Genomic DNA, 21,167 nt, shown 5'->3' with positions numbered 1-21,167 from the left:
ACATGTTTTCTCATTGCAAGATTTTAAATAAGTATAACAATACTATAGTGCCAAACAGGGTTGAAGTTTACGTCTTAAATCAGTTCAACATTTTTAATTTCTCTGAAACTGTACGTTTCACTTGAGGCTTTTGAAAATATAAAACGCAGCCTTATATTTTCAAAAGCCACAAGTAAAACGTACAGTTTCAGAGAAATTAAAAATGTTGAACTTGGCTGATTTAAGATGTAAACTACAATCAATATGTGTCAATATGCCATTTTAAAAACATTTAGAGCAAACATCATGATAAGCTTGCAAGCTGAGTTTGAATAAGACATCTGATTATCAATTTACATTTTGAACTGTTGGTTTTATTACAGCTAATAAATAACCAAATCATTTATGCATCACTAGATAAAAGAAATTGGTCCTCAAACGTATATACCGTAAACTGCCATACATGTCAACACACTCCCTCCTCTGATTGGTCGAGTAGGCCGGCCTTCTGACTTTGTGGCTGTGATAACTAGTTACGACCCTGTTGCTTACATACTTGCATAGCTATATAGTAAAAAATACACACACACAGTACCATAGATAGTCCTGAAGGCAGACACACAGTGTGGTATGGTAGAAAGCCCTGAAGGTTGTCCCATGATTGTTGGAAGGTTGTAACATGTTGCGCCAGGCTGGCAGATGGGAGGAGGGGATAATAGCACTGCCTTGGCCCGCGCACTAATTGTCCCTAGCAGCTGTCACCTTGTATGGTCCTCACCGTCACTACCGCTATGCGCCCATGTCTGTTTGTGTGTGTCACCTACCTTCGAGCATACTCAAATTAGCCTCTTCCTGTTACCTTGGGCCTAGAAGCACTAGAGAGAGATTTACTTCAGCTATTTGCACCGTTACAGCACTGTACATAGGCAATAATATAACATTTGAAATATCTATATTCTTTTAAATCTTTTGTGAGTGAAATGTTTACTCTTCATTTCTGATTGTTTACTTCCCTTGTTTATTTCCCTTTTGTTTATTGTCTATTTCACTTGCTTTGGCGATGTAAACGTACCGTATGTTTCCATGCCAATAATGCCCATTGAATTGAATTGAGGGGGAGAGGGAGAGTGAATCCAGGGAGTAAAGCTGGTTGATTCGACATTATTACAACAGCTGTTTAATATGACACCATTACAATTGGTTGAAATCTGTCTGTAAAGACGTCATTGCAACCAGTTTTGCCAGCTGGGGAAAGCAAGGATTTGGGTTTATACGGAGAAAGACAGAAGATAAAGAGATGACAGGCAACACATACACACACACTCACCCTCAGGCAGGTCTGGTGCCACATCGTGTGCGTGTGTGTGCCCCTACAGGAGGACAGCTAATTTACAGGCCACAGGAACAACTTGATTTCTTTCTTTCTCTTTCCTTCTCTCTTTCTTTCCCTCTGTCTCTGCCCCTGTCTCTCTCTTCCCACGATCTCTCTCTCGCTCCCCCTATGTGGTAGCTCTTACTCACTTCCTCTTTCTTTCTTCCTTTCTTCAATATCTCATTACTCCTTTTCACTGTCAGTGGCAGAAAACAACAGTCATCAAACATCATTTGATAATAATAACAAGCCTCTGAAGGACGCACTACAGTATGTGTTATTTTTAACACTATTTGACAGTGATGTGTCTCTACAGCTCCTCAGTAGTAAGGAAGGCCTTGATACAACACCTCAGAACATAACAATGTCATACAGGAGACTAGACAGAGGCTGCGTCTGAAATGGCACCCTATTCCCAAGATAGTGCACTACTTTTGACCATGGCCCATAGGGCTCTGGTCAAAAGTAGTGCACTATATAGGAAATAGGGTGCCATTTGGGATGCAACCAGATGTGAGAGACAGCCAAGACCAGGCAGTAGGAGCCAGTTATAGCCTGAACACAAACCCTCCTCTATGCTACGACCCATACATCTGTCTCATCTGTGCCAGTCCACAGAACCATAGCATTTATTGCATTGTAAGTAAGTGGGCTCATTCTCATTCGCACCCAGTGTGTAATACGGCGTGCCCAGGCCCAGTGGTAGAGGTGTATGTGTGCTGCAGTGTCTTGTTTCATTAGGGGGTCAGCCTGATTACACGTGTGTAGCGAGGAGGAGAGGTGGTTATGGAAGTGGCCTGGTTATCACATGGGGGAGGGCCTTACACTCTATTAACCCTAGGATGCATAGTAAACATGACGCCCCAAGAATGCATATGCCGGGTCAAAATGACGCGATAATGTAATATCTGTGTTTTATTTATATGGGTCTAAAATATTATCAATTTTGTGGAACATCATTATTTTGAGTGATGATTTGGACCTTTCAATCATTCTTTTATTGTTTGAAATGTTTTTAGTCGCTCTTCAACAGTTTGATACACATTTCAATGATAACATATTATGAAAATTCAGAAACGACTATTGAAAATATTAGCATATTTTTCTTACAATCAATCATACAATCAAAGTTTCACATTCAACATTTTAGTGTGAAGAACAAAAAAAAATCACCTTAAGCATATTTTATAATATTTCAAAAAATGTATTTTAAAATCCAAAGTTCATCATCAATATAAACGACAACACTAACAATTGTGAATTTAGAAAACATAAACACTAAAAGGATCAAAGTGTGCGTGTGTGTGTGTCATGCTTACTGATGCTGTCTTAGTCCATGCATTTGTTACAAACCACAAGCATGTGACTGTGCTCTTTGCAGACGGGTGTGTTGAACTGAGAACACCAGCAGCTGACTATTCTATCCTTTGTGCTTGGTCAGAGCTGGCACCTCTTCCTCTTCTGGCCCTGGCTGCTCTGAGTGGTGGTGGCATGGCTCTCTTTCATCACCCCACATCTTTCCATTGCCTCAGTTCGTCTGTGGAGATGGGAGAACCTTCCAGAAGGACAACCATCTCTGCAGCACTCCAACAATCAGGCCTTTATGGTAGAGTGGCCAGACGGAAGCCACTCCTCAGTAAAAGGCACATGACAGCCGGATATCCTCATATCTTCCGACCGACATGGTGGCCTTATACATTGGATTCTGCAGTGCATCCAAAAATAGCATCACCAGTCAGGATTTGGCTTTGTGTCATTCAAGGTAGGGTTTGGCCATGGGTCTTGGAAGTCAGTTCCTCTTTGCGCATATGGGTGTGTGTGTTGGCTTGGAGAGGGGAAACCGAGACCTTTCCTGATCTTGGGGAAGGGGAAGAAAGCAATCTTGAGAAACCTCTAGGTAACCAACACCCTAAAGTAAACACACACACACACATTTTAAATACTTTATTTGAATCCACCAGTCAAATTTACAAAAAAAGGGTCCAAAATTTCAAAGGTCCCTGTATTTATGGCACTCAAGGGTACAGAAAGCACTTCCTTCTCCAAACACACATACATACACAACTAACCAAGACCATTGTGTCCTTTTGACCCAAACCCTATCCTCCGCATTGCTTCCATCCCCAACGTTTAAGTTTAATAGGCTCCTGGCCTGGGGCAACAAATGCAACATACAGTCCTTGTGAAGCAGTTGTCCTTGTTCCGATGACTCAGTTGGTTGGTTGGAGCATGGTTCTTGCACCACCAGGCTTGTGGGTTTGATTCCAGCATAAGACTAAAAGTGACCACTATATAACCATATTATCATTGTGATGTCAAGAGGTTGTCTACTTCCAATGTAAACAGGATGCTCATGTGGGAGCCCCACCCACCCACTCTTCCCACTGTGTCCATGTCACTAGGTGGGGAGGGAAAGCTAGCCACCAGGTCAAACCAACACCCAGGCAGACAGAGGCTGTTTTAGGCCCACTGTTATCATTAGGGCTTCCTACTGCACCACTCCATATTGTTCCCCTTTTAAAAGTTTGTTCCTGTTTTGGTCCATCCTCATCCAGGCACATATAGAGGAGGTTTATCACTGTCACTGAATCAGAGTGTGTGAGGATGGGGGTTGTGTGTGTGGGAGAGAAAGTGTTCCAACAAAGCCCTAAATATAGTGAGATTGCCAGTGTGACGTATTGAGGCTAAAAGCTGGTGAATAATTTGTCTATTCCAACAATTTCTCATCCGACTTGCAAACTCAATTATGAAAATGAACTGGGTTGTACTGTAGAGGTCTGAGCTCTATCATAGCTTCTCACTTCTGACCTGTAGCCCCCAGCTAGTCAGCTACTGCAACACCACCACTGTATTGTACCTTACCATATTCTCAGTATTTAACCAGGCAGATGTCCATTTGCAAAGTAGGTTATTGATTTGATTTCAGCGTGAAAATGAGGCCAAAGCAAGCATGGAGCAAAGGTCACTGCAGAGTAATGATACTGATCACAGTAGCTCATATTAAAATGTAGCCCTTTGCCCTGGGCTCAGAGTCTGTTTTTCAGAACATGAGCACTTCGTCAGTTAATTAATTTTTCAACCCTGATCTTTGACAATATCAAGCCTACTTCACAGTATCATGAACTACAAAGAAACAAGCACAATAACCGCTACAGTTGCTTTAGGACCAAACTGAATGCACCAGATACATATTGTAGCTAAGAAGGGTGTACATATAGACCTGACCAATGTTCTACCAACTGAGCTACACAGGGCTCATGTGTCTGAAGGTACAAACTCTGCAATCCCGGCAGGCCCAGAGAGCAAATCAAGTACACTATAGGCCTTCCGCTGGCCAATCGGATGGCTCAGACGACCGTGTCTGCAGTAACGTAGCAGCCATTAAAGAAAGCTACAGCAAAGTTGATACCGTGAGATTTCAAAACGTTTAAAAACCAAGACTAGAGAGAGACTGTCAACAAATACAGCAAAGAGATGAGTTCATGTTTAAGTTCTCACTCAGCACTGTCAACACTTTGTATTCAACACTTTTATAAGACATAAAATGGGCGTTCTTCCTATTTCCACTCAGCGCTACAAGCACTGCTGCAGTAATGAATGAGTAGGAAATTGTATCTATAGGCTTGCGTTGTTGTTATTAGCGGCTTGTTTTTTAAAATTTTTATATCGAGGAATATTTCACTTTCTCTGTTAATGAGGCAGAAGTAATGCAGTGCGACTCGAGTGTTGCCATCAGCTGGAAGAGGGTTTCCCTTTTTGGTCAGTGTCAGTAGAGGAAAGGGAGAGCGGAGGGATGTTGAGAGGCGGACCCTCAGTCTGCTGCTCTCTCCCTCTGCTGAGATTGACCATCAGATGCAGGCACCATCAGCCCAGTAAAATGAAAAGCAAATGATTTAAATGTATGCTCACTCAGCTGTGCCTCACAAGTAATACGACAACGGATCTATTACCGGTGTGATCATATAGCCTACCTCAATTTGTTTTATATAATTTTAAAAAATGGCCATAACAACAATGCATTTATTTGGCGAAGCAATTCAAGCAAAGCCAATTTGCAGTGATAATGTATTGGGGCTATAGCTTACTGCACAAACCTCATTGCTACAGTACTGTTTTTAATTGGTTAATGTTGCATATGCTTACGTTTTTTAAGTCATGTTAAAAGAAAATCTGAGCGGTAGATCTCGGCTTGCATTTTGACTCAAAGTGATCTTGACTCAGGAAAGGTTAGTGACCATTGTTCTAGAGTTTTCCCTGTTAACACTATCAACGTTTCCCTTTACTGTGGCAATTGTGATCGAATCAATGCAATATTAGCCACATTCAATGGAACATACAAAACGAACTATGCAAGAGATTTTGTTGTAGTCAGAACGCATCGGAGTAGGATTCTATTGCATTGACACGCACTACTCAGCCCGTACTTTACACAGACCGGTGTGGCATAAACTATCAGAGCTGTAGTAGGCCTATATGCAAATAGACCATTGGCATATATGGATCTGTGCCATTTACTTTGAACTGGACTGTGTTTACAGCATGAGCGGTCGTGTGTAGATGCGTTTGTTTTGAGATCAAAGTGAATGCTGCAAATTCATATCCTTTGCTAGTTAGTGATTTATTAGCCCATTTATAGATCATTTTTAGTCAGCAATAGGGGAGTGTTTGCTTCGTACAAAAGCACAAAACGTGTACATTTCTATACATCTTTGAAAAGAGAGTCAAGTAAAGAGCTTTTTTTTTGTCTTAAAGGGGCAGTGTTGTATTTTTGAGACAGGCTTGAATATGCTAAGTAGCCAATAGGTAGAGGGTAGCATAATTTGTCTGATTCCCTGTAATAATGGTAACCTCCTTGTCTGAAGGTTAATGTCAAGCCCTGCATGTTTTTTTTCTTTCAAAAGTCTCATGGAATGTAGGCCTACATTGAACACCACACATTGGCTGTTACTGTAGGCTGAATGATAGAACAGCTATTTCCATGTTAAAATGTTATGGGATGCATTTTCTCCATTGTTTTTGATGGTAGGCCACACTGGTAGGCCTACATTATGATCAAATAGCCCCAGTAGCCTATATGGCCACTGTTAAAACTGCAACTTATAGTGGGTACAGCCTCAGTGTTCATAGTAAACGCGCGCTGGAAGTTGCACAGAATTGTCACAATGTTCACGTTTGTGCTCAGCACACCTGAAATTCGTTCAGCTGCAATTTTATTTTGAGGGAACATTGGTCCTGACCGGGGCTTGAACCTGGCACCTTGCGACTGTCAACCCTACACCTTAGCCATTACGCCAAGAGAGCCAAACCTTTTGACGAGGTCGCTAGGTTGTAAGCTCACTACAATATAGTAGGTAACTCTAGTTGGGGGAGTTTTAAAGCGATGCTAAAAGTGTTAGCCCTGGGCCATGTGTCGTACAGCTGTCTCCTTTGTTAGTCTAACAGTCAGCATGTAAGAGACCTGAGTTGAATTATTCAAAGCTGTAAGAGCTTGTCCTGGTACTTAGTACTTACCCCATAGTTATAGCCCACCAGCTTTCTCTTTATCCCTCTCTGGGAGTGGATGGGAGAGATGGAGTAGTTTACAGTGGGTTACAGTACTATGTGAGATATACAGGTAACTGACAAAATAAAGTAAACCCCAACATAAAGTGTCTTAATAGGGTGTTGGGCCACCACGAGCCAGAACAGCTTCAATGCACCTTGGCATAGATTCTACAAGTGTCTGAAACTATATTGGAGCGATGGACAACATTCTTCCACAAGATATTCCATCATTTGGTGTTTTGTTGATGGTTATGGAAAACGCTGTCTCAGGCGCCGCTCCAGAATCTCCCATAAGGGTTCAATTTTGTTGAGATCTGGTGACTGAGACGGCCAAGGCATATGGTTTACATCGTTTTCATGCTGATCAAACCATTCAGTGACCACTCATACCCTCTGGATGGGGACATTGTCATCCTATGGGAGCATAGCCATGGTAGCCAAAGGAATGGCCTTCCCCCACATTTTTATACATGGCCCTAAGCATGATGGCATGTTAATTGCTTAATTAACTCAGGAACCACAACTGTGTGGATGCACCTGCTTTCAATATACTTTGTATACCTCATTTACTCAAGTGTTTCCATTATTTTGGCAGCTACCTGTATCTCTCTGACCTGGGGTTGTGTCCTGTCCACATATGTACTTACCCTACCCTACTATACTACCGGCAGCAGTTCCCTCTCCCTCATAAACCCAGTGTGGAGTGGATGGGGGAGATGTAGAGGACAGGAGTGATTTACTGTGGTTTACAGTAATATGTAAGTCATTTTCTATGGCCTGGGGTCGTGTCCAGTCCACATCTGTTCTACATCATCTACATAGCGTCTTGGCCTAGCACACATGGTGGAGACCTTAATAATAAAAGACAAAAACAAGTTTACAGGTAGGCATAGATACTGTACAGAGACAGACAGACAGATAGATAGACGTAGAAGACGGATGGATGGATGGATGGATGGATGGATGGATAGATAGGAAAAGACAGAGAGGAACATGCAAGTAGAGAAGAATGTGAGACAGAGCGAGAGAGAGGGAGTTGGCAGGCCAGTTTGGGGACGTGTTGCAAGACCGAGAGCAGGTGGATGTTTTGGACAGACGGAGAGACAGAAAAGACAGATGGGCAGACTGATTGACAGAACAACTTGATAAACAAGCCGTTTGGCAGGGTGCTGGCAGGGTAACGGAGAGAACGAGGGAACACGTCACAGGGGATATTAACAGATGGATGGATGGATGAAGGGCATAAAGAATGATAGAACAAATTAGTGTTGAATTAGAGGAGAGCACCTGGCATCATCCGATCTATAATCAGACTATTTTACTGTTGTGTTGAATTCTATGCTAAAAGCTATTCAGCGCTGTATGCTAACAGAGTGGGGCATCAGACAGAGTCTTTGTGCTGACTGTGACTGTTTAGCGCTAATGCTAACACAGCATTGATTTGACTGGGTGCTGAGCGCTAGGCTGCTACGCTATTGAACTATTCATATCTCTTTGTTGACAATATACTGTATGTACTGTATGTAAATAAACAAAATGGTTATTATTATTTGCTTTATAGCTTTACATTATTACTATGTCACTTGATTAGCTTTGGGCTAATAGATACTCTAGATACTGAGCCAGTACACAAGTCTCTGTGCTACTGGCCCTTTGTTGAGTTAGCTGGATGCTAACTATGCTAACTCTCGCTCCTTCTCCTCTGTGTGTTGAGTTAGCTGGACGCTAACTATGCTAATTCTCTCTCCCTCTCCTTGTGTGTGTTCCAGGAAAGCCCCACAGCATCGAGAGCTCGGAGCGCGTGCAACTGTCAGGGACGTATAACGTCCGCAAAGGGAAACTCCAGCTGCCAGTCAACCGCTGGACCAGACGGCAGGTGATCCTGTGTGGCACCTGCCTCATTGTCTCCTCCGTCAAAGACAGCCACACGGGCAAGATGCACATCCTGCCCCTCATCGGAGGAAAGGTACAGTAAAACACAGGACTGCTGTTACTGACACTATAGAAATGGAATGACTAGAATAGACATTCCCATTCAAGTCAATGTTCTGTGACTGTTGGACCGGCAGCCATATTGAGTGTACTTATGCCAGGAAGTAAAATCACGAAGTTCATTCTAATTATATGACACCAATGTGGAATCCACAAACCTTCCTTTACTGTTACATCACCAGCTTTCCATTTCCATTTGTCTTCATTCTTGACTCCGTCTCATCAGTGTGTCTTCATAGAGATAAATCAACAGTCAATATCAAATCAAATCAACAGTCTTGGTGAAGGGCCAATAAGCCATCGTTGCAAATCCATGTTTAATCTTCCAACATCTTATTTCATATCTGCTTTCCCCACATCAAGTACTCTATACCCTAAATGGATTTTCGGCCTTTATTCACTTTGTCCTCCAATTTAAAAGTCTTATCGTGGTTCTGCCTAGTTCAGGCTGGATCCTCACGAATACATTTTCTGGCATGGGATTTCACATTCAAATCTAATCAAATTGTATTTGCCACATGCGCCGAATACAACAGGTGTAGACATTACAGTGAAATGCTTACTTACAAGCCCTTAACCAACAATGCAGTTTTTTAAGAAAAAAAATAAAAGTGTTAAGTAAAAAATAGCAAATAATTAAAGAGCAGCAGTAAAATAAAAGGGAGGCTATATACAGGATGTACCGGTACAGAGTCAATATGCAGGGGCACTCCCAAAAAGGGAGTTAGGGAACGGAGCCTTTGGTTAATGACTGTTGTGGCTTTATGGCTGTGTATCGGCAGCAGGGAAAGACAGACTGTCACGAGTTGCTAAGCCAGAACCCAGAAGCAGACCAGGACAAGGTAAGTTGAAACGAAGGTGAGTGTTTATTTACAAGTTCAAGAGTGATGCTGAATAATCCAGGGAACAGAGCGGGCGGCGTTGATTAGTTGTTGGGGGTGCAGTGGTTGATCCCATCCTGGGTCGGCAGCCGCCGACCACCAGGCAGAGGTTGGATGAAGGTTCCGGACGGGTGACTGCAGATGGAACAAAACGGGGGTAAGTAAGCAACAAACCAACAAGGTGCAAAAACAACAAAACTAACGCTAGGCTCTAAGACTGATACTCTGGTAAACCTACTGTTCATGGCTAACGATCCGGCAGGGAATGGATGTTAGGCCAGAGCCTAAGAAGGGTGATGATCAGGACCAGGTGTGCAGATTGCTGATGGGATGCAGGTGCGGAAATCAAGAGAGCTCCCCGGAGCGTTCCAGAACCCTCGGGAAACTGGAGATCACGAACATAACAACTAGTCCACAGACAGGACCCGACTCAGACTGCCGGGATCGTTACAGTACCCCCCTCCGACCGAACGCCACCGGGCGGACTCCCGGAGCGCCAGGATGGAGGCGGTAGAAGTCACTGATGAGGTCAGCATCTAGGACCTGTCGCCGCGGAATCCAACTCCTCTCTTCAGGACCATACCCCTCCCAGTCCACGAGATACTGGAAACCCCGGCCCCGCCGTCTGGAATCCATGATGCGACGCACCGTGTAGGCAGGACCACCTCCGATCATCCGAGGAGGAGGAGGAGGAGGCGGAGGAGGCAACAGAGGACTGAGGAAAACAGGCTTGAGGCAGGAGACATGAAAGGTGGGATGGACTCTGAGCGTCCTCGGGAGTTTGAGTCGAACTGCCACCGGATTGATCACCTTCTCCACCACAAACGGACCAATGAACTTCGGTAACAACTTCCTAGACTCAGTCCGTAAAGGAAGATCCCGTGTGGCCAACCAGACCCTATCTCCGATGGTGTAGGTGGGAGCGGGGATCCGGCGACGATTCGCCTGGAGCTGATACCGGTCCGAAACTCTAAGGAGTGCTTTTCTGGCCCGATGCCAGGTCCGGTGGCAACGGCGAATATGGACCTGAACAGAAGGCACTGAGAGCTCCTTCTCCTGAGAAGGGAACAAGGGAGGTTGGTAGCCATACAGGCACTGGAAGGGAGACATCCCAGTGGCAGATGTAGGGAGAGTATTGTGGGCATACTCAACCCAAGGCAACTGAGAGACCCAGGAGGTGGGGTTGGAAGAGGCCAGACAGCGTAGCGTGGATTCCATCTTCTGGTTGGCTCTCTCCGCCTGACCATTAGATTGGGGGGTGAAAACCAGATGTGAGACTGACTGTAGCTCCAATGGCCAAACAGAAGGACTTCCAGACAGCAGAGGTAAACTGAGGGCCACGGTCGGAAACGATATCACTGGGCAACCCGTGGACCCTGAAAACCTCCCTAACCAGGATCTCGGACGTCTCCGAGGCAGAGGGAAGCTTGGCAATAGGCACAAAGTGGGCGAACTTGCTGAATCTGTCCACGATAGTCAGAACGACCGTGTTCCCCTCAGAAGCGGGCAACCCAGTGACAAAGTCCAGGGCCAGATGCGACCATGGTCGCGGGGAATAGGAAGGGGGGTGAAGTAGTCCAGAGCTGGGCCGATTGGTACTCTTATTCTGCGCACACACTGGACAGGCAGCAACATAACCCCGAGTATCCTCGGCCATGGCAGGCCACCAAAAAGCGTCTGCGAAGAAACGCCATTGTCCGAGCCACGCCAGGGTGACAAGCCATCTTGCTGGCGTGGGACCATTTGAGGACAGCAGGACGAACCGACTCAGGCACAAACAACCGACCGGGTGGACCGTTACCGGGACCGGGCTGAGTCCGAAGGGCCGCCAGCACCTCCTCCTCAATCTTCCACATAACTGCTCCCACGACGCAGTTCCGGGGGAGAATTGTCTCGGTCTTGGACCCACTCTCCTCCGTCTTGGAGAACATCCGGGACAAGGCGTCCGCCTTGCCGTTCTTAGATCCAGGTCGGAACGTCAGGGAAAACTTGAATCGTCCGAAAAACAACGCCCACCTGGCCTGGCCGGGAGTTGAGACGTTTAGCCGATTGCACGTAAGCAAGATTCTTGTGGTCAGTCCAGACAATAAACGGTTGCTCCGCCCCCTCCAACCAGTGGCGCCACTCCTCCAAGGCAAGTTTCACCGCGAGAAGCTCCCGGTTACCCACATCGTAATTCCTCTCCGCAGGCGAAAGGCGACGAGAGTAGTAGGCGCAGGGATGGAGTTTACTGTCCGTGGAGCATCGCTGCGACAGGATGGCGCCAACTCCCACATCAGACGCGGGTCCACTTCAACGGCGAACTGACGGGCCGTGTCCGGTTGAGAGAGAATCGGTGCGTTGGTGAATCGCCTCTTCAAATCCAGAAACGCTCGATCCGCCTCCGGATTCCACTTGAAGGTCCTGATACTGGAAGTCAAGGCAGTTAACGGAGCGGCCACACGGCTGTAATCCCGGATGAATCTGCGGTAGAAATTCGCAAACCCCAAAAATCTCTGGAGCTGCAATCTCGTACCGGGCTGGGCCCATTCCAGAACCGCTCTAACCTTCTCCTGGTCCATCCTAATCTCTCCCCTGGAGATGATGTACCCGAGAAAGGATGTCGTGTGGGCGTGAAACTCGCACTTCTCGGCCTTCACGAACAGGCGATTCTCCAACAATCGCTGCAGAACCTGCCGGACATGCTGGACGTGGTCGGAAGGTTCCTTCGAGAAGATCAGAATGTCATCCAGGTAAACAAACACAAAGAGACCGATCATATCTCTCAGGACGTCGTTCACCATACTCTGGAATACCGCTGGAGCATTGGTCAGTCCAAACGGCATCACCTGATACTCGAAGTGACCCATCGGTGTATTGAAACCCGTCAACCACTCGTCCCCCTCTCTGATCCGGACCATGTGATACGCATTGCGTAGGTCTAGCTTGGTGAACACCGTAGCACCCTGTAAGGAGTCGAAGGCAGAACTCATCAAGGGCAGGGGATACTTGTTCTTGACCGTGATGTCATTCAACCCCGATAATCAATACGGTCGAAGAGAGCCATCCTTCTTACCCACAAAGAAGAATCCTGCCCCCAGGGGTGATGACGAGGGACGAACGAGACCAGCAGCTAGGGACTCCTTGATGTAGGTCTCCAAAGCCTCACGTTCAGGTCGGGAGATACTGTATAACCTTCCCTTGGGGTAGACAGCTCCAGGGAACAGGTTGATGGCACAATCATATGGTCGGTGGGGGAGGGAGTGACAGAGCCTTCTGCTTACTGAAAACTTCCCCCAAATCGTGATATGTCTCGGGAACCAGGGACAAATCTGGGGGTTTAGCCTCAATCACCTGACTGGGAACCGAATGGGGGCAGGCAGTCTTGAGACAGTTAGCATGACAATCAAGGCTCCAACTCGTTACCTTGCCCGTCACCCAATCGAACGTGGGATTGTGTTCCTTCAGCCAGGGGTATCCAAGGACCAGAGGAACCTGGGAAGACGGCAGAATGAAGAATGAAATCATCTCAGAATGATTCCCCGACAACCGCATCTTAACCGGTTCAGTCCTCATCGTGATACGTGCCAGACTACTGCCGTCCAGAGTGGTAGCTTCAATGGCTTCCGGCAATTGCTCCTTGGAAAGCCCCAGCTGTTCCACCAACTCGGCATCTAGAAAGCTTCCATCGGCACCTGAATCGATAAAGCGTTAATCGCTAAGCTCTGATTCCTGTTCATAAGGGTAGCCGGAAACGGGGTCTGACAGAGGTATTGAGAGGTCGAAACTGGCTCGCTAAAAGTCCTCCCAACTTTAGCGAGCCGCGCAGTTTGACGACCCGACTGGAACCTGAGAAGCTGATCGGTTGGACGGAGCCCATTGCTTCTCCCTCCTTCGCTCTCGGACTCGATTATCCACCCGAATAGACAAGGCTACCAAGCTGTCCAGGTCACTAGACTCCGGATAGGAGATCAACTCATCCTTGAGCTGCTCCGACAGACCCTGGTAAAAGGCCGCTTGCAGAGCCTCCTCATTCCACCCACTCTCCACAGCCAACGTCTTGAACTCGATCACGAAGTCGGCCACGCTGCGAGTTCCTTGGCGAAGCGAAAACAGGCGCCTAGCTGCGTCCCTCCCTCGGACGGAATGGTCGAAGAGCTTCCTCATCTCGGCCGTGAACCCCTGGTATGAAGCCATGCAGGGATCCTGTCGTTCCCAAACGGCTGAAGCCCACTCCAGCGCTCGACCACGCAGCAACTCAATCACAAAGGCTATCCTAGCCTTGTCTGTGGCATAAGAGTAGGGCTGTAGATCGAACACTAATCCACACTGCATAAGGAAGGAACGGCATCTTCCCAGCTCCCCCTCATATTTATCCGGTGTCGGAACCTTTGGGCTCACGGAAGGACACAGCTTCAGAAGCGGCAGGCGAGATGGGTGAAACCGGTAGTGGATCTTCCACCGGACACTTGCGTTGGTTCTGGACCTCCGTCAGACCGGTAGAAAGGTTCCGAACTGACAACGCGATCTCCTGTAGTACCGTTGCTATGATGGCCCAACATCTTCTCCTGCTGGGTAATGGCATGGCGAACAGAGTCCAGGTCCGCTGGGTTCATTACTGGCCGGATCGTTCTGTCACGAGTTGCTAAGCCAGAACCCAGAAGCAGACCAGGACAAGGTAAGTTGAAACGAAGGTGAGTGTTTATTTACAAGTTCAAGAGTGATGCTGAATAATCCAGGGAACAGAGCGGGCGGCGTTGATTAGTTGTTGGGGGGTGCAGTGGTTGATCCCATCCTGGGTCGGCAGCCGCCCGACCACCAGGCAGAGGTTGGATGAAGGTTCCGGACGGGTGACTGCAGATGGAACAAAAACGGGGGTAAGTAAGCAACAAACCAACAAGGTGCAAAAACAACAAAACTAACGCTAGGCTCTAAGACTGATACTCTGGTAAACCTACTGTTCATGGCTAACGATCCGGCAGGGAATGGATGTTAGGCCAGAGCCTAAGAAGGGTGATGATCAGGACCAGGTGTGCAGATTGCTGATGGGATGCAGGTGCGGAAATCAAGAGAGCTCCCCGGAGCGTTCCAGAACCCTCGGGAAACTGGAGATCACGAACATAACAACTAGTCCACAGACAGGACCCGACTCAGACTGCCGGGATCGTTACACAGACAGGCCCATTGAATAAGCCGTAAGGGCCCTCCTGAAAGGATATTTCTATATGCCTACCTCATACTATAGCTAGCTATACAAAGGACTGTGACTCCCAACATCCCACCACACCCACAGCTCAAACATCATGTCATGCGTGTCAAGACACGACCTCTCGATCTCTAGATTCCCATTCATCTCCGCAGCGTGCGTGCATGTGTGTATGTGTGTGCACAAGTCATGCTTGCAAGCATGTTCATAACTGTATGTGCATGCATGTTCGTGTATGTCTATGTTTACGCAGCCTAAGGCCATTTAATATGAACATCTGAACCTTGTAGCTCGTGCTGATGACATCACTAAATTGAACCATGATCTGTAACGTGGAAGCCATTTAAAAACAAGGACTGTCTTGTGTACTGAAAAAGTCCCTGGATGCTGTATGTGTTATTTTTTCCTATAGGTATGTGTGGTTTCTGTATGCAATCGATATTTGTTCAGTCAATTATCTTGTTTGTCTGACCGTGGAGGTGCGTGTGTTGTCGTTGTCGTGTCTAATTGGCGATTTGTTTTCCAAGAATGGTTATGAAAATGTCTGTTTATCTTGAATGTGTGACTTACCCTGGAGGTGTGAACTGAAGGTGTGTGTTTGTTAATTCTGTCTCTTGGCCTAACGGTGTGTGTGTGTGTGTGTGTGTGTGTGCAGGTGGAGGAGGTGAAGAAGCACAGCCACTGCCTGGCGTTCAGCTCAGCAGGGCCCCAGAGCCAGACCTACTACGTCAGCTTTGACAGCTTCACCGAACACCTGCGCTGGCACCGACACGCAGCCAAGGTACGTCCGTGTGTATTTGTGTGTGTGCAGAGGAGTACAGTTCGGAGTGGAACAATAGCTCTCTCTCTCTATCTTTCTCTTTCTCTCTCACTCTCTCACTCACACAAACGCTCACTCTCCTCTGATCTCTCATCCAAACTGAAGTAGGCCAAAGCCAGGAAACCTATTTAATAAATATTATCAGGGACGAGCGTGTCATGGAAGCCCAGGGGAACACTCAGAATAGAACCTAGGACTGGGAGGAGGAGGAAGAGTGGCACGAGCAGTAGGCAAGGACTGGAGAGTAGCTAGTTAACCGTGTTCAGTAAGGGAAGTATTGTAAAGTACAGTAGTAAGGAAAGTATAGTGGAACTGGAGAGTATAGGACAGAGAATGTAGCAGTAAGGATAGTAAAGGAGAGCAGTGTTTCCCATCTGCAGTCCTCGAGTGACCCCATCAGTACACATTTTTATTCAAGCCCCGGACAAACACACCTGATTCAACTTTTCAACTAATCATCAAGCCCTCAATGAGTTGAATCAGGTGTGTTTGTCTGGGGCTACAAGGTGTGCTGTTGGGGGTACTTGAGGACTGGAGTTGGGAAACACTTTGGTAGAGGGTATAATAAGGAGAGTATAGTGGAACTGGAGAGTACAGTAGAGAGTATAGGAAGGAGAGGATAGTGGAACTGGAGAGTACAGTAGAGAGTATAGTAGTAAGGAGAGTATAGTAAGGAGAGTATAGTGGAACTGGAGAGTACAGTAGAGAGTATAGGAAGGAGAGGATAGTGGAACTGGAGAGTACAGTAGAGAGTATAGGAAGGAGAGGATAGTGGAACTGGAGAGTACAGTAGAGAGTATAGGAAGGAGAGTATAGTGGAACTGGACTAAGTGTTCAGTTGGTGTAGGACTGGCCAGTATATGCTATGACAGATAACAGTAGATATACAGTAAATATACAGTAGATAACATGAGGAGGCCTGTTATGTCCTGTCTCACTCACGGTTGACTTCCTGCCTTTCTAATCTTAAGACACTTGACCTGACACACACACACACACCCGCGCACACACACACACAATCCCCCCCAGTCACACACACAACCCAGCGGAGTCCAGATAATAATGTTTGACACCAGGTTTCCCCTTTCTCTCCCCTCCTCCGGTGGGTCAGATGGTGTCCCAGAGGATCAACTCTGTGGACCTGTCCTGCTGCAGTCTGGAGCAGCTGCCTCCCAACCTCTTCTACAGCCAGGACCTCACCCACCTCAACCTGAAACACAACTTCCTCCCCACAGACCATCGTCTACACCAGCTACAGAGGTAGGTGGTACGATCCAAGGGAATTGGGCACTCAGGGCTGGGCAGGAATGATATGGGATGGGATGGGTCTCAAGAAGGGGTAGGGTGGGGTGGGCTTGTCCTGGTTAAGTTGCTCTGCCTGGACAGATCTGAGCATGGCATGGTTTGGCTTGGTTAAGTTGGCTTAGTAAAGAGTTGGACTGGGTCACAATTAAGGTAGGGCTGGAGCTGGGTTGGGCTAGACTAGACTGAACAAGCCTAGATTGGAGTGGACTTGGCAGAATAGTGCTAGGCAGTGTCAGTGGCCTTTGGTTGGGCAGACTTGAGCTGCTTAGGACCGGGCCTAGCGGAACTGGCAAGGGTAAGGCTGGCCTGAGCTGGGATGGTCAAACAGACTGAGTTGGGCAGGACAGGACAGGGCCTAGCGGAACTGGGCAGGGTAAGGCTGGCCTGAGCTGGGATGGTCAAACAGACTGAGTTGGGCAGGACAGCAGGACAGGACAGGGCCTAGTTGAGTTGGCCTGTCTGTCCAGGTCTGAGTGAATGGAGTCTAGTAGGGTAGCCCAGACCTGTCTGCCTCTGCAGGGAGGCTTTTAATATGGCCTGGCTCCCTCACTCTCCCTCTCAGTACTGCTCAGTGGGCACCATCTGGCCCCAGATTAAAGCACACAGCCAAGATGTACTGGACACTGTGTGTGTGTGTGTGTGTGTGTGTGTGTGTGTGTGTGTGTGTGTGTGTGTGTGTGTGCGCGTGTCCAGTACACACTGCCTGTCTTAGGAAGCTAGCCAGAAGATGATTTTTCATTTAACTGCACGTGCAAGTGTGTATGTATATTTGTATCCTTGTACTCTATGATGATAGAGAGACCGAGGACTAGAGTGGGGGATTGTATGTGTGCGTGAGAGAGAATATTGAGTTGCGTGTGTGAGAGAGACAGACAGAGCGTGTGTGAGACAGAGAGGGTGGTTGAAGGCAGGCTGCAGAATTGGGGCATGCAGAATCTTGAAACAGTGGGTTGCTGTTTGATCACTGCAGATTAGAGTAGTGTGTGCATGTGCCCGTCTGATCCTGCCTGAATATGTGCCAGGACTGTCAACATTATACGAGGCTCTGGCAAATCATAATTATCTGCCATTTCATATTCTATATCCTGGCTAATGCAGGGGATAATTCGAATTTAAAAGACGGACATGACAGATGAAAAGCTGCTAGTTTGGAGATAAAAGGATATGATGTGATATGGAGGTTGTTTATGTATGAGGGTTTAATTGCTACAGAGCATCCCTGCTGGGCATCAGACTCACACAATGTACTAATGAGTATGACCTACATTAGTAGGGTCACTTGTATTTACAGTTTTTCTCAATTGCTAAAACACAATTTCTGAAACCTTGCTCCATTTCCTGAAAACATTAAACACAAAACCTCATCTTCAAGCACTATTTACAAAACCTCTGACTCCTTTTGCAAAATGAAACATTCGCCTCAAAACCGTTTTACCTGTGTTCAAAATCAAACACTGCTCTCAAATCATAAACAAAGTGATCAAAATGATATACACTCTCAAGCAGTCAGTAAACAATACACCGAAAAATAGATAACACATTGTTCAAAACTTAGTTCTCAGGGAGAAGTACATTTTTAATCTCAAAACAAATTTCATATTTTTCCGTCATTGTCTTTTGATGAACGAAAACATGTTCTATCATAGTAGCTCAAAATTTATCAGAAATTACTACTCTGCTTTGCTCTTTGCAATTTAGTTTTTTGTTCTTCCTCCTCCTTGTACCCCTATTTTTACAGTACTGTACCCTGCATCTCACAAACTTGTCCTTTGTCTCTGTGATACTGTAATTCTTGTTCTTTGTTGATATGAACCTGCAACCAGTCAAAATCTATTGAGCAGTCAGTACTGTTAACAAATGGAAAGCACAATGTTCAGGGCCATACAATTTGTCCATTGTACAGTATACAGCCTACAATGCACTGTACTACAGTATACAATACTAAAAGGGACAAAAATCTAAGGAGTAAACATGTGATCAATGTGCTTCTTCTTGTCTTTGGGCTGGGTCAGGCCAGAGCACTTTGTCGACATCACAAGCAATATTGTCCCTCCTGAGGCAACGGGGGAAGAAGCCTCTTGTAGCTCAGTTGGTAGAGCATGGCGCTTGCAACGCCATGGTTGTGGGTTTGATTCCCGCGGGGGGCCAGTATGAAAAATGTATGCACTCACTAACTGTAAGTCGCTCTGGATAAGAGCGTCTGCTAAATGACTAAAATGTAAATGTAGATGTATGCAGCCCTGACATGATTCCTCACCTATATCACCACAGGCTAAATCCATGGCTTGCAGCATATTTATTCTGGTGTAGGGTTGTCTATCATACACTTTCCATCTCCAAGAGGAGAAAAACTCCTCAATCGGATTCAGGAAAGGCGAGTATGGAGGGAGGTACAAGTTCATAAACTGCCCATTGATGTTAAACCATTCCCTTACCTGAGCAGCTCGGTGGAAACTGACATTGTCCCACACTATCACATAGGTGGGAATGGGATTCTCATTTAGCTCTTGACCCTGCTGCTCTTGAACCTGCTGCTCAAATAAAATATCTCTTAGATTGGCAATAAATCTTAGAAGGTGCTGGGTGTTATTTGGCCCGAGTGTAACATTGTGATGTAGAACACCATAGTTGCTGATAGCAGCACAGATTGTGACATTGCCACCTCGTTGACCAGGGACTTCAACAATGGCCCGCTGTCCAAACTCATGGGGTCTGTCCAAGGATTCCAAGTCAAATATTGTCTGTGTAGAAATACAATAAACTGTATGTAGGATTTTGTAAGTCGTACAGAGACAGTGCTATACTGTAGAGTACAATTAGGCCTACTGTATGCACTTCTAATTCACATACATTGTATGTACTGAAGAGTAATGTCATTCACATAGTATGTATTAGTACTGTAGACAATCTGTATTACAGTAAATGTTTCTGAATGTACACTTACTTGCACATACTGAGCTCGCAGTTCTTTCACCCTTGGTGAGTTGTGCTCAAAAGGTACTCTGTATACTTGTTTCATTCGTATCCTGTTACGATGGAGGACACCGTCAATTGTGGAAATGCTCACACTGTCGATTCCCTGGAAGTGTGTGTTGTCTTGTATCACTCGTTCCTGGATTTCTCTGAGTCGTATTGCATTATCTTGAAGGACCATGCCAACTATAACGGCCTCTTGCTCCCGAGTGAATATAGCTGTCCTTCCACCTGCATGTGGCAGCCTTGCAATTCTACAAAAGGTAGTTGTGCAGTTACAAAACATATTTATGCAGTACAATACATACAGTGATTAACTTTACAAATGTCTATTGAAACAGCTGCATATAGTGTGGTACAGTAAATTTGCAATTACAAAAATACAGTAGTATACTGTACCTGTTCTCTTCTCTGAATGTCCTTACTATGGTGGACACAGAAAATCGGCTCAAATTGGGTTGCACTCTAAGTCCTGTTTCCCTCATTGTCAGTCCATGGACAAGAACATGGTCTATGACTGTTGCTCGAATTTCATCAGATATTTCCACTCTTTGTCTTCCTCTTCCTCTTCGTCCTCCTCTTCCTCTTTCTTGCCCTCCTCCTCGTCGCCAACCTCGCATACGCACTCGTCCTTGTGCTCTCACATAGTTTATTTTATCCATTCTCAGACTTTCTCCTTCCCACCTTCAACAACCTGTTTGCTCTCTGAACTGGCTTGTATTGGTTGTGTCGCATCATTTGAAACAGGTTAAATCAATTTTGAGTGGTTGTGTTCAATCAATGACATTTGTTCTCTATTTGTATTTGATTGTTGCCACTTGTGTTTACCAGTATGGATGACATGTGCATTAGAGTGCAGAGTGTGTTTTGAGAATGAGAATGTGTTTAGAGTTTTGCTGAAAAGTCTAAGTGAGATCTGCAAATTGTGTTTTACCATGTGAAATGGTTTAAGGTTTTGACAACAGACTGCATAATTAGCTACATGAGTCCAGGCAACTGAGAACTTTGTTCAGCCAATGGGTTTTAGTGTTTTAGAGAGAGAGAGAGAGAGAGAGAGAGAGAGAGAGAGAGAGAGAGAGAGAGAAGAGAGAGAGAGAGAGAGAGAGAGAGAGAGAG

At 46.1% G+C, this 21,167-nt stretch overlaps 1 protein-coding gene across 1 annotated transcript in view; it reads left to right on the top strand.

The window, feature by feature from the left end:
- LOC121581010 (PH domain leucine-rich repeat-containing protein phosphatase 1-like) overlaps positions 1-21,167 on the top strand; it is a 96,047-nt gene that overhangs the window by 39,764 nt on the left and 35,116 nt on the right. The window contains exons 2-4 of the mRNA XM_041896295.1: positions 8,665-8,861; positions 15,609-15,734; positions 16,885-17,033. Coding sequence (XP_041752229.1) covers positions 8,665-8,861; positions 15,609-15,734; positions 16,885-17,033 — 472 coding nt within the window. The remainder of the gene's footprint in view (positions 1-8,664; positions 8,862-15,608; positions 15,735-16,884; positions 17,034-21,167) is intronic.

Source organism: Coregonus clupeaformis, chromosome 14, assembly GCF_020615455.1.
Source record: "Coregonus clupeaformis isolate EN_2021a chromosome 14, ASM2061545v1, whole genome shotgun sequence".
NCBI lineage: Eukaryota > Metazoa > Chordata > Actinopteri > Salmoniformes > Salmonidae > Coregonus > Coregonus clupeaformis.
This window is presented reverse-complemented; position numbering and strand designations above follow the sequence as displayed.